General features: G+C 38.1%; 1 protein-coding gene across 2 annotated transcripts in view; it reads right to left on the reverse strand.

Annotated features, from left to right (window-relative positions):
- Positions 1-13,040, reverse strand: part of CD109 (CD109 molecule) — a 77,293-nt gene that overhangs the window by 13,116 nt on the left and 51,137 nt on the right. For both annotated transcript variants that reach the window (XR_009726291.1, XM_061358518.1), the window contains exons 23-28: positions 9,602-9,683; positions 8,064-8,292; positions 7,374-7,539; positions 6,070-6,260; positions 3,902-4,057; positions 3,752-3,817 (exon numbers count right to left, since the gene is read on the reverse strand). Coding sequence is in view for 1 of the 2 variants with exons in the window: in XM_061358518.1 (XP_061214502.1) it covers positions 3,752-3,817; positions 3,902-4,057; positions 6,070-6,260; positions 7,374-7,539; positions 8,064-8,292; positions 9,602-9,683 (890 nt within the window). In the remaining variant the exon portion in view is untranslated. The remainder of the gene's footprint in view (positions 1-3,751; positions 3,818-3,901; positions 4,058-6,069; positions 6,261-7,373; positions 7,540-8,063; positions 8,293-9,601; positions 9,684-13,040) is intronic.

Raw genomic sequence — 13,040 nt, forward strand, 5'->3', positions numbered from 1 at the left:
GCTGAATTTAGCATGCTGTATGAGTGCAGAGCCAAATCCGTACAGGCGCTCAGGATAACCGTGGTGCAAAAGGGAAGATTTATCCTGTACAACTGCTCTGCAGGAGAAGACAGTACCAAGGATTAAGCCAATCTAGAAAGCCTGCCAGTTACAGGCATGCAGAAAGTTTGGTGAAGACAAGCTGGTGGTGCCTCAACAATCTGTCATCACAAAAACAAAGCTGTTTTAACTTTTGCCAGAAAAAGCTAATGAATGGGAATTTACTGCCAAGGCAGGATGTCTGAAACCACATACCAAACAGGTCAATCAGCTAGTATTTTCATGGAATAAGTTATCTCTGTTACGGTTTGACTTTCCTTTCTTGATTTCTCATGACAATGAAGGAAAAATCTTTTTTGTAACAAATAATTAAAGCCTCCTTCATTATACACTCTTACTTTGGGGACAGAATGCTATTATACAGAAACTAGCATTAAGTCAACAAAAATGGGCAACTGCATTTCTTCTTAACCCTTTTAAGAAACAGCTGCTACAGCTAAAGGCAGAACTGATCCAGTCTTGTTATACTGTAATCAGTCCTCATGAAAGGCCCAAGAGAAAACTAAAAGCTAACCATGACAGAGGTGCTTGCAATAGTATCTGACCCAATCAATAGCACTACATTTTAAAAACGTCACTCATTTATAATGCCTTAATCCATATCTCTTTATCCTTTTCTTTTTGTTCTTCAACTAGCAGCACATATGTGCTTGATTGAGGACACAAATTCAATGAAATAATCTCCAATATTTTTCTCTCCCTTTTTGACTCAGTATCTGCTCAAACTGTAATGGAGAAGTATGTGTGCTTTTATATTAAAGTGTACCTTTTTCAGTACCATCACGACAACATTTAGTCTCTTGCATTTTACTAAGTGTAGTAAAAATACACCAAGTTGAAAAAAAACCCAGTCCATGCTTTTCAGTAAAGAGTAACAACTGATTCCCATTTTTTTCCCTCACTTCCTCTCTGTACATGACCAGGAGATCAATATCTTGTTCACCTATCCACTTTGCCCATACCAACACTCCTTTAGCCTGCCCACTGTTCCCTTGTTAGTCCTGGATTTCAGTGGCATTCTTCCCTCCAGAAGGCACAGGCCATGCCAATTAGAGGCCAAGCCCATTCCACAACGACTCAAGACAGCAGAGAATTCTGTCTTCCAAGACTTTCAGCAGCTCAACAAGGGAAGATGGCTTCTTTGACTCCTTTCTCTGGAGAGTATCTTTCATATACCTTTAACCTTACACTCATCCTGTCTTTCCCCTTGTAGAGTCAGTGTCTTGAGTCATCCATTGTGTATAATCACATAATGAACGGATGAACTAGAAGACTTTGTCCCTAAGGCCACAAAACTACAATTAAATGTCTGCTTTTCCAATTATACTATCCAAAACAAATAAATTTTCTGAGATCCTGCAGGGTCAAGTATGAATACACTGCCAACTCGCACACGCAGTGAGATTTCACAAAAAAATAAGGTGTTTTTTTCTAAGAATCCATTCTGTTGGGAAAGCAACTTTTTCCATTAATGGACCGAATCTTGTGTTTTGTGATACTTAAATGAATTACTGTTTTGACATGCTACTTTGGCCAGAAAGTCAAATCCCAGAACAGTGAATCTCACCACTGTACTTTGGCGGGCCTAAAACAATGAAACTCAGCTGAAGAAATGTGATCGCCTTGTCATATGCTATCTGATTTATTAAATGCATCCCAGATCTAGCTTGTGTCTGGGAAAAAGAGAAATCTCATTCAAATGGTATCAATGCTCTGTCTTTTAGAATACCAGACCTGCTAAAAGAAGCAAAAGGAAAGAACTGATCCCAGCAAATAAAAGGTTTGAAGAAGCTACTCCACTGTAGTAAGGACAAAATTTTGAAACAAGTCACAGCACCTCTGACTCAGGAAGCTGCATGAAAAAAGGCAACAGAAGAAAATAATCCGGAGTTGGTTCCTGAACACCAGTCATTTGGGAGCACATCTGCATGTTCAGACAACAAACAAGGAACTTAACCTATAGTGCTACACACCACCAAAAAGTCTTCTACCCACAGAGTCAACTACTGGCTCTTCTGGATGGAAGACTTCTGCTCAGTCTTCACCAGACATGCTGGTTTGGATGTGAAAGTTTCCTGCTGGCAAAAATGTAATTGGAACCAATAAGCTTTCACAAAAGGCATTCCTTTCAATAAATCAGCATCTTCCAGCAAGAAACAATTTGCTGAAAAGTTTTTGATAAGCTGATCTGACAAATCGGTTGACTTAATATCAGGGAGTATTTCTCAACAGTGATTAAGTTAAGTAGCTTAACTATTCTGGAACCCCACTTTGATACATTCCACATACACTCACACACTGAAACCACAGATGTGTGAATGCAATCCTGCTGAGATGTTCATGCCTATCTTGGCCAGCAGGTCTCAGTCTACAGTATCCTCTGAAACTTTTGACTTTGCTGTAAACTTCGTTGGCACTTCTGGGAATTAATAAACATAGGACATGATTTATGGCACTCTGGGTTTTGCAGACTGATGCTGAATGAATGAGGGGTATCTCACTGCTATTCACTGCTGAGAGGTATCTGTGAAGGTTCTTTTCAAATGGTCTTTTGTCCAAAAGCATATTTACCATCACCATGCTTCCTTGTTTGCCAGATATAAGAACACTGAAGTAAAGGTCATGTTGAAAGGAACCTGAGATGGAATCTGACCTGGCACAAAACTTCAAGATTATTGAAGTCAGCCTAAGTTCAGTTTTCTTGAGTGCGACTATAAGGACTCTAGCAGGAGCTCTGTCTGGTTTTATGGTAAGATTCAGCAATCATGAGTTTATTTATATACTTCCAATAAAATGACTTTGTCATGCTCAGAGACTAATATTTCTGTATTATCTGTAGCTTTTCAAAGGTCTTCTCTTTCTCCTGTGTGTTTCTTAGCTACTATCATGGAGAGAACAACAGGGAAGAAAGACCCATTAAAGGCCACATCAAATGAGTTCCAATACTGTCTTTTTCACACAGGATACTTCTCATGGGGTCAGGAAAAATCTTGGAGGCAGAATTTTTTTCAGAACACAATCTCTTATGGCTGAAGAGCAAGCAGCTGAAAAGGCTATTTATGTTTTGCTAGTTCTAAATACTGCATGTGCTTATCCCAGATTAATTTGTTTAAATATAAGTAAAGTTCTTTGAATTTCTACTACCGAAACACAGTCACTATATTGCTTTCTACTCTTTGCCATGCCCCACTGCTGGCTGACGTGAAGCATCTATTACTGTTGACAGTTTGCAGGATCCTTTGACTCTAGTCTTTCACACTATTTCAGAACACTCTAAAAATTGCTGAAGAACCTGACTGCAATACTCTCGTTTTCAGGTTTTGCACTATGGTTATATTCTACTTCAACAAAAGGAAAGTAAGTCTAATAACTAGTAGTGTAATTAGTTCTGTATTGATCTGCACCTTATTATGGTATACCTCAGGTTTCCAATGAAGCATATCTACCTGGTCCACATGCCTTTTTTACTCTGACCTTTGTGCCTGCAGACATGCCACTGCAGTCCTTTGTCATGCAAATGGACACTGCATTCCTACAGAAGGACCAGGCCTGGTTTGATATGGCTCTGGCCCATGGAAGTGCCCCAAAACTGTCAATCATCCAGCAGTACTTAAAAAGCCAGCCCATCGGACAAAATAACTACACTGCATACCTGAAAGACAGCAAATCCTGTTCCATCCGCTGTCACTGTAATTGTCATTGGTTGTACAGGGTCAAGCTGAAAGAAAGATGAGTAAATCAGTATTTTCAAAGTACTTTCAGTCATCAAACTTTATGAAATCTTCCTCACTTTCTACAGTACCTCCTTGGTCTGAAGCAGAAAACGGTTTCGAGTATCAATCGAAAATATTTCTGGTATTTTCAAAGAAGGTGCTGTCACTGTTAAATCCATTTCTGTTCTGCCTGCAGTAGTTAGAGTTGCGAACAGACTCAAGGCTTGCAGAGCCACCACCGTGTCCTGTTAGGATAAATAAATCCTTCTGTAATAAACAGTGAATACTTGCATATAGGCTATGCCTTGGGGAACTCATGATTTCTGCATTGTCCTATTTGTTGATTATGTTGGAGTCTTCATGCAGCCACCCCCACATCCCCATTGGGATTCCACTGCCATGAAGGATCCCAGCACAGAAGAGGGATGGCAACACAAGTTGAACACTTGAAGTGCCTCTTCCAAGTCCTTATAATTATATTCTCATGCTTACATTTCTCACATTTGTATTCTCGCCCTGAATTCAGAAAGAGTTCAAGATGTCTAGAAAAGCTATCTGCCGTTGCTGAAGGTAACTTCACAGCTCTTCCACATCCTAGGCTCAAATGACTCCCAGAAACACAGGTGAAAATCAAGAGGGCAAAGAACCACCTACAGAGAAGATAAATGATCCCCTTGTCATGCTCTAAAGCAGATGGCTTTTCACCAAGAAACATTCACAGCTGAAGCATGAGTTGCACAGCTCAGCATGACAACACTGTGTCCAATACACAGCCTGAAAAGTTTCAGAATATGGTCTCAACCCATAGTCATAGGCCTCTCTTGCCCAGCAACACAGGCTTTGCAGATCTTGCTACTCTTCCCTATGATTTAAATCTACTTTCATTATATACATTATTTTTTGTACAACTTGTATTCCTGTAAATAATAAATATCCACATTTTATGCCCAAACATTAAAAGCATTATAAAACAAAATATACTGATTGCAAATTTGTAATAAGTTACACCACATACACAAATTGCAGTGAGTTAGACACCCTAACTTACAAAACATCGCACATGCAACTGATTACTTTCCTCCTTATTGTTTAACAATACATTACATTTCTAATGTAAGAAATTCATGGAAGAAAACATTCCCAACATGTTTTTTTAAGTAATCTCAGAAGTTAACAGAAAGTATGGGGTCATTTCCACAAAATAAAAATGCCATCCTAAGAGACACTGGCGTAATTTTGAAATCAAAACAGTTTAGACTATGGAAGAACAGATTAAATTCATTTCTTAACTTCACACTCAGGAGTAAATGGTACACTGATGGATTTTCAAACTTTCAAGTAAAAATGGTTTCTGGAGAATAGAGAAAAGCTTTTTAAACTCATATAGTGCTTCAATCAGCCTCTTCAAATAATAAGCAAGAATCAACATACTATGAAAATATGAGAAACGCAGGGGAACTAGGCTGGTTGCTGCATTTTATTTAGTAGAACTAATTCCTCTCAGATCAATACAAGAAACATTGGAAAATAATGAAGGATAGCCTGTACAGCTTGGTACCAAGCAGTATGATGAAATATGACATTTTACTGTGGCCAGCATTTGCAATTAATTTAAAAGCTAGTTTAAACTAATGCAATCCAAATTACTATATAGACTTTCTGGATGCCACCACACAGTACAAGATGTGGTTTCAATAACATGGAAACCTCCTGGAGATAATGAAGATATTCCAAATTTCATGGCCCATCAAAAATTTATGCAATAATGAGGACAAAGTACATTATTAAGACCAACTGCCAACAGAGGCACTAGGTTAGGACATTTCTCTAAAACATACTCCCATTTCTTATCTTAATTTCAGAAGTTTGAGGACCCACAATTGGAAAGAATAGAAAGAGGTTTCTCTCCTTGGAAAGAAAGCAAGCACAGATACTTGGAAAAATCTGATTTATTATTTTTCCATGGGCATCACTTTCTTCATTTAAGATATTTTGTTATTATTATTTTATATAATCAAGGTGACCCTCTAATTCTGTTTTTTATTACACTTGCTAAAATAGTAGAACTGATAGTCCAGGTTTAAGATGCCAATACCACAAAGAAGGCAGGCCTGCACATAGCCAAGGTTATTACAGCAAAACAAAATACAGTAATTTTTATGTAAAAATGAAAAAAAAAAATCCCTTTTTAATTTGTTTTTTAATATACAGTGCTCATTTAGAAAGTATAACAAAGCCCCTTGAGACAAGATACTACCTGAGTAGATGAAAATCCCCCAAGGTGATTTCTTTGCTGACTTAACCATTTCATAATAGGGATACCCTCTGCTAATCTGTCTTGATGAAAGTGCGATAGCAGAGCATATGCTGCAAGTTCAATATCGATGGACCGTGGCTGCCATGAATCAGAAATTTCAGAAGCAGGTGTTATCCAGAAACGAAATTCTCCTGCAGAAGGAACCAATAATAACCTCAGATCCACAGAATGGCATCTTTGGACTTCTCAGAAAGACTTAATTAATGCTTATTTATGGTACCTATCCAGGTTTTTTAAAATTGTGTTAATGTTTAGGCATGTGTCACATAAACGACTGACTTAAGCATTTCCTCAGCAGTGGCTGCATCTAGATACAAAAAAGCTAGAGTCCAAACAGTCACTCCCATTGATTTCTGTGAACTTTACATTGCTCCTTTTGTTGTCAGCTCAAAGTGCCCACATAAAAGAGCCTTTGTGAAAAGGCCATTTTGTGAAAAGACTGTCCTGCTCCTTTCTCTTCAGGACTGGAGAAGGCATCTCATGCAGCACAGCTGCTAAATAGCCTCTTTCTTGAGTGAAGCCTTCCAAAAAAGCAATTTTCTCCCTTCCCAAAAGTGACCATAAGGAAGTCTTAACCCAGTAAACACAGAAGGACAGAGGCTCTGTTACTAAGTTACAACATTAATTCCTCAAGATTTTTCAGGATAGTTACTATTTTGAGCCCCAAACTTCAATTGCTTACATCCATGTGGTTTGTTCTTCCCCTAAAACAAAGAATAAAATTCAGTCATGCCAAACTCGGAACAGGTTAAACATCATGAGATGATGGGTCCCTCGAGAAAATGCAACAGACCTCAACAATGTGTTACAGAAAATCCCTTAACTCTTCGGTACTGATTTTAACTAATTGCCACCCAACACCCTCCTGATTGAAACCAGTCTCAAATAGCTAATCTCATCCATCTCTCTTTAACCAGCCTGATCTTACAAGTGTACATAATAGCTTGGGTGAACTGACAAGTCATATTTTTCAGCAGCATCATGGCATCCCCATCAGGAACATGGTAATTGAGACTGAAAGGCCTAGCTTTGTTCTGAATTGTCATTCTATTTTGGACGCTTTTCATTAAAACCGTCTTGGAAGTTCTTAGCTTATTCTCTATACCATACTCAAAACAGATTCAGAATTCGGAATAATGGTTCTGTTCATGTCTAATTCCATATGCAACTGCAGATATATAATAAGTATGTTTAAATTTGACAAAAGTCCATCTATACAACTGTATAAGATAGTTGTGCAGTACCTTGGTGTTCGGCTCTCTGGTTCAGTATATTCAGTGCTTCCTTTGCTTTTATACTTTTTGCCCAGGACAATGCATATGTCACAAGTGCCAAAGTGTAATTATCTGAAATGCCTTCTTCTAATTTATCTTCCAGAAAGTTTGTAGCACTCTTGATGACATAAGCATGCTGCAAATGAAGATTATATTGAAGATTGTACAGCAAGTGATTTACTGAAACATTAGAATTTAAAAGAAAAACTTGTACAGAAACATTACTATCACCAGACAACAACCCAAAAATACTGAAAATCTCTTTCAGAGTCACAGACATGCACCTCAAAGGCAAGCCTTTTGATCTGGCACTGTCTTCTATGAACGTGAGGAATCGCAGTAAAATCAACTGGAATGACCTAACATCTCTAAGGATAGCTCCCCCCTAAATTTCTTTGCAAGTTCTTGGACTAAAGCCATGACAATATTCTTACTAAAAGCAACTGCCTTCAGTTTTTTCAAAGGCACATAAAATTGAAAAGCCAACAGCACAACTTTGTATTATCTCAGGTAGCTATGGGAAGTTTAACAAAATCAGTTTAAATTTTGTCTCTGATCAGATGTCCTTCAATTTCCTTGAACTACTAAGTGTTTGCCAGGTACTGTGGCAATTTATGAAGTGTTCCAGTAATTATAAATTCTGTTTATGAATTCCAATACCTGTTTATCTGGGAATCCTAGGAGGGACGACATGATGTAAGCTGTGAGAGTGACTGGATTATTGGTGCCTCCTTGAAGATCACTGTGTAACACCTTCCCAGGCTCACGAAATTCTCCATTTAACTTCTGATGCCGAATGATCCATTTAGCTGTATCCGTGAGTACATCTTGGTCAATATCTATGTATGGACGAGCTTGAAGGAAACACCTTAATACAAAAGCTGACAACCTTGGGGGGAAAGTTAATCACATACAACAAAATTAGCAACATATTAACAGCTTCTTCTGTTTAAGATGATGTATGAATACTGTGATGCATAAGGCGTTCTACACACACCTCCCAAGCACAGAGGAAAATACGTGCCTCCCCTAGACAAGCAAGTAGACTAAACTTAATCCACAAAAAAATGAAACTATGTCCTTGTTTCTAAAGATCGCCTCTTTTTGCAGCTGTTACGTTTCAAAAATAAATACAGAGTATAGACTCCAAGTCTGCCAGCACATGTACATCTTTATTCAAACGTTGCTCTCCTGGCTTCTACTGCTGCGCTAAAATGGCAAAAATCGTAATTTACAAAGTAATGCAGTTATGAGTACGATGTTAATTACCACCATTTTCCCCGTAATTATATCACTGAAACAACCTTTGTTGTTTTACTAATAATCCCAAATTCTCCTTTGACTCCCTTCTTTGCCAAATATACATTCATGTAACCTGTCGCTGCACTACTGAAGTACCAGAGTTGCCAGGTCAGATAAATTATACTCATTTTCCAACCCACTGAGTCAAAAGCACATCCTGCTGATGTCAATGAAAGATGCTCACTGACTCCAGAAGGAATGCCTCAATCAGTAGCACAGTCACTGGGATGGTTCCCTTTAAAGTCAGCAGTGTGTACTGATACACGCAAGTATATTTAAACTAACTGAACTTGGGTTAGCTGAATGAAGTGCTAGAACTTGTCTCTGTTATCTATCTCACTTCTACTACTATGCTCACAATGCTTCTCAGCGTGAAATTCAGCACTAAAAAAAGGCTTTTTCACCTCTATTTATAGTCTTAAGAAAGGGAGGTATGAGAGGTAAGTAGCACAAATTTTTAGCACCAGTAACTCTGTTCAACCCCTAGGAAATGCCTCAGTCATTCTTTAGTCTCCAGTATGGAGCGAGCTGAACTCTGAAGCACTAACGATCACATAGCCCTAAATAGTTCTAGTCAACTGGAAGAAAAAGTCAGTTAATTATTATTCTTCATTCCTTTGAGGAAAGCAACAGAAAAACTTTCAGACCAAGCTATTTCTCTGGATGAAATAATGCATCATTCATCTTCTGCAAAATTAAAGAGCCTTGCCCTAATAATAGCTTTGACAGCATGTTATCCAGCAGAATGACCTTAGAATCATAATGAATGACTAATGAAAACCAGGAAGAAGGCTAATACAGATGGAAATTTTTACCAGCTTCTCAAAAAATTTTTAGTTGCGGGGAAAATATCTAAAATACTTAAATTCCATATTGAATCTGGCAGAACTACTTACCATGTGCTCCCAGAGGGATCGTCATTTCCAAAGGCACTAAAAGAGCCATCATCTCTCTGGAAAAGCAGCTCTCTCTGGTAGCCTGAAGTGGAAAAGCAGAGACGGGTATTGAAAACTTTCCTCTCGTGGGTTTTGGCACAAACTGTCTGCTGAAGAGAAGCAAGGCACTTTCTAAGGTTGAGAAGGGCAAAATTTGACATAGTGTTCAATAAAAAGTCTCCCAAATATGCAGGAACACACAAAGCCACACAGAAGATGATAAGAAACCGACAGCAGTAACATGAAAAATCCATCTACAAAAGCAGAACCAGAAGCTCCTGCTCACGCTCACAACAGTACTCAATGGCTCGAGGAGCACAGCAGCAAAGAGCAGAGAACAAAGTAGCAGCTATAGTTCAGTGCTTCATCAGTTCGGGGAGCTGGAGCTGTGCACCTACAGAACTACTCTATCTTTCCAGCAGAAGGAAGGACAAGCAAAAATGAAGCATTTCCCAACTGGAAGGGCAGAGTGTACAGCAAAGCTAGAAATGCTGCTCAAAACCAGACTCTTTCAGCAGCTTGCTTTTCCCAAATCAAAGCACTAGTTATTCGAACAGGAGTGGTGAAAGAGGTTACTCTAAAACCAGTGAAAAATATCAAAAGACCTGAATATCCTGAAGTCCTGAGACGGAGCCATTTAAAATGCATGCAAAGACTCTTCAGTATGCAGAACAAGCGCAGCTTTTTCCTGACTGCTGAATGTCTATAATAAAAGTGCACCAAGGGCTCACTAGCAGCTCACAACCACGAGCAGCATCCTTAATAGTTGACTTCAGTGCAGAACCAATGTTCATTAATGTTAGAAATTAAAAGTTTCCTACGATATGCTACTCCCTGTAGTTTCTAAAATCTAAAATCTTCCTTCCCTTATGTTTTGCTTGCCATTTGTTTAGCCATAACAATAATCGTATCTATTTATACCATTTCAGAAGACATCTTTTCTTCTTTCCCTCTACCTTGTATTTTTCCTTGGCTATTTTGGCTATTAAGAAAGTATATTCATTAATTTATACCTGAGAGGTAAAGACACAATGCTGAATCAGCCAGGCAGAAGGAAAACCTGTAGGCAACCATTAAGTCCTACACAAATTAAGAAATTTATAAATATGTTCCGTGAGGTCCATACAACTACAAGTGTTCCCCTGCAAAATGTTCCTTGTTTTTACTGATAAAGAATTAATCACCTGCTTACATACTATTCTGTATACAGCTACACAGTGAGTGAACCACAGCCTTAATTACTGAGGATCAAATGGTCTGATCCCCAATCTAAGGTATAATGTAAGATGAAACCCTAGTCAGAATCTAAGTAGAAGAGATATAAAGATACAAATCTTAATTGCTACAGTATAGCAGTGCACCTTCCCATAAGACCTCTTAACCCAGTAGCATCAGGTTTAGTTTTTGTCTCTTCAGAAGAGTTTGAAATTCAAATTTCCACTTAAGTATAGGCTTCTTACAATGTATTTATCATGACAGCTATTGTTTACATGATTAAAACTGGTGAATCTTTCCTGTACAGACAAATCTGGCATTTCAGTTAATGATCTTGACGAATCAAGCACTCTTGAGTGGAAAGAATAAAGGAATGAGTGGCATCACCAAGGAAAACAAAAGTCACTGTCAAATTTAAGCCTCAAAATAATGTGCTCTGAGGAACATGAATATATGTATATATAAATAGATTGCTTCCTCTTCAAAGATATCTGACTGGAAGGCCTGGAAACTGAGCTTTTTCTGCTTCTTAGCAGAAAGGGAAATACACAGCAGTAAGTATTATTATCACCACCCCTTTGGTAGTGTAAAAGCACTGAACAAAGACCAGCAGCCTGCTTAACAAAGATTGCTGAGTGGCCCTTACATAGGGAAAAATTTATCTCATAATTTATTAAGATTAGGAGGGATAAGAAAGATGAGCAGAACCAGAGGGAGAATGGAGTGATCACTCAGCTATTTCCTACAGTATGGTGGTTTTTTCCTTAATGCCAGCCCCACTGCAGTCTCACAAAAGTCTCTCAACACGCGTGCATCTGCCACAGGGGAGCCTGTAGAAATGCTGGAACAAGAGATCTGGGGGCTGTGAACTACTGTGTTTGTTCCAGTGGACACTCAATCAGATATGAAAAATGATACTTCAAATGTCAACACATACAAGTGGAAAGGCAAGGAAAAGAAGGATCCTATTATGAAGATGTATACTAGTAGTCCCAGAGGACTGGCTGGAACCCAAGAGATGCAGGAGGCTCACTGAACAAGGCTGAAAGAGGAGTTCATCAGGATGGAAAGGACTTCAGAAATATGTGGAAGACTAGAGGGTCTCACATTTCAAATAGCTTGGAAATACTGCTCAAACTCATTGTTTGCTTCGGGTCTAACACCAAAGTTTTTAGGCTGACCAGGATTTTTTTTTATTTCTAAAGAAGTGATTTCAAGACAGGATCTGTCATTCTCACAACTGAAGGGTTGTTTGGGTTTTTTTAAAAGGCAACTTTTCTTTTGCTTTGCTTTTGTTCTAAGTAAATAAAAACTGATAAAAGAAGAACATACAGCAGTCTCTGCCACCTGTATGGTCCCTTCTTCTCACAAGCATTTAGCCTTAAAACTAATTATATTTACTTCAGATTCTGAGGTCCCTTTTTCAAATATTTACTGAATTCTAACAGGTGAAATAAAGTCTGTTTTAAATTGAACTTCATGACAATCCTTTCAAAAACAGAGCTTATTAAAGTTACATCTCAAACTACAGATAAAGTTCAACTTTTTAAAAAAATCAGTGCAAAAAATGAAATTGTTACAAAAAAAAGTAAAAAAAAAAAACAGTATTTTTTAGATTGTGTCTCTTCTTCAGATTACAAATATGTCAGCATACTTACGGTTTTGCCTAACAGTGTTAAAATCATGCACCTAAATTCAAGGTCTCATGAACAAGTTAAGTAACATAATGCTTTGTATATAAGTGACATTTAATCCTAGAATTTTCATTTGCTTTGAAATAACTAACGAATATGTTAGTGGAAAACTTCAGAATTCTATGGTAGCAAAACTCAGGCTTCAAAGAGGTAGACTGTTTACAAACTTCAGAGTAGCTTTCTACATAGCACATCTCTTCCCCAACACCTTACTTTTCAACTAGAGCATGTAGTAGGAAAGGTTTAAAAAAATCATTTAACTGCTTTTGACAGAAAATTGGGATCTTGATGAAAGGAAAGTTTATTTTGGGGCTGTATCTTTTCCAAGGCAAATGTCAACAACTTAAAAAATAAACACATAAAAGCCAAAGACTTCAGGAGAGTAAACAACATTTAAAAATGTCATCATAGTGGCTTAGTAGGGGTGTAGCCCACATGATGGTCTCATTCCTCTCCATGAACCCAGCTCTTGGCATGCAGATTGACAATGG

The sequence above is a fragment of the Neopsephotus bourkii genome, unplaced genomic scaffold (assembly GCF_033783945.1).
Source record: "Neopsephotus bourkii isolate Nb327-2 ecotype Australia unplaced genomic scaffold, CSIRO-AGI_Nbou_v1 NB_947, whole genome shotgun sequence".
Classification (NCBI taxonomy): domain Eukaryota; kingdom Metazoa; phylum Chordata; class Aves; order Psittaciformes; family Psittacidae; genus Neopsephotus; species Neopsephotus bourkii.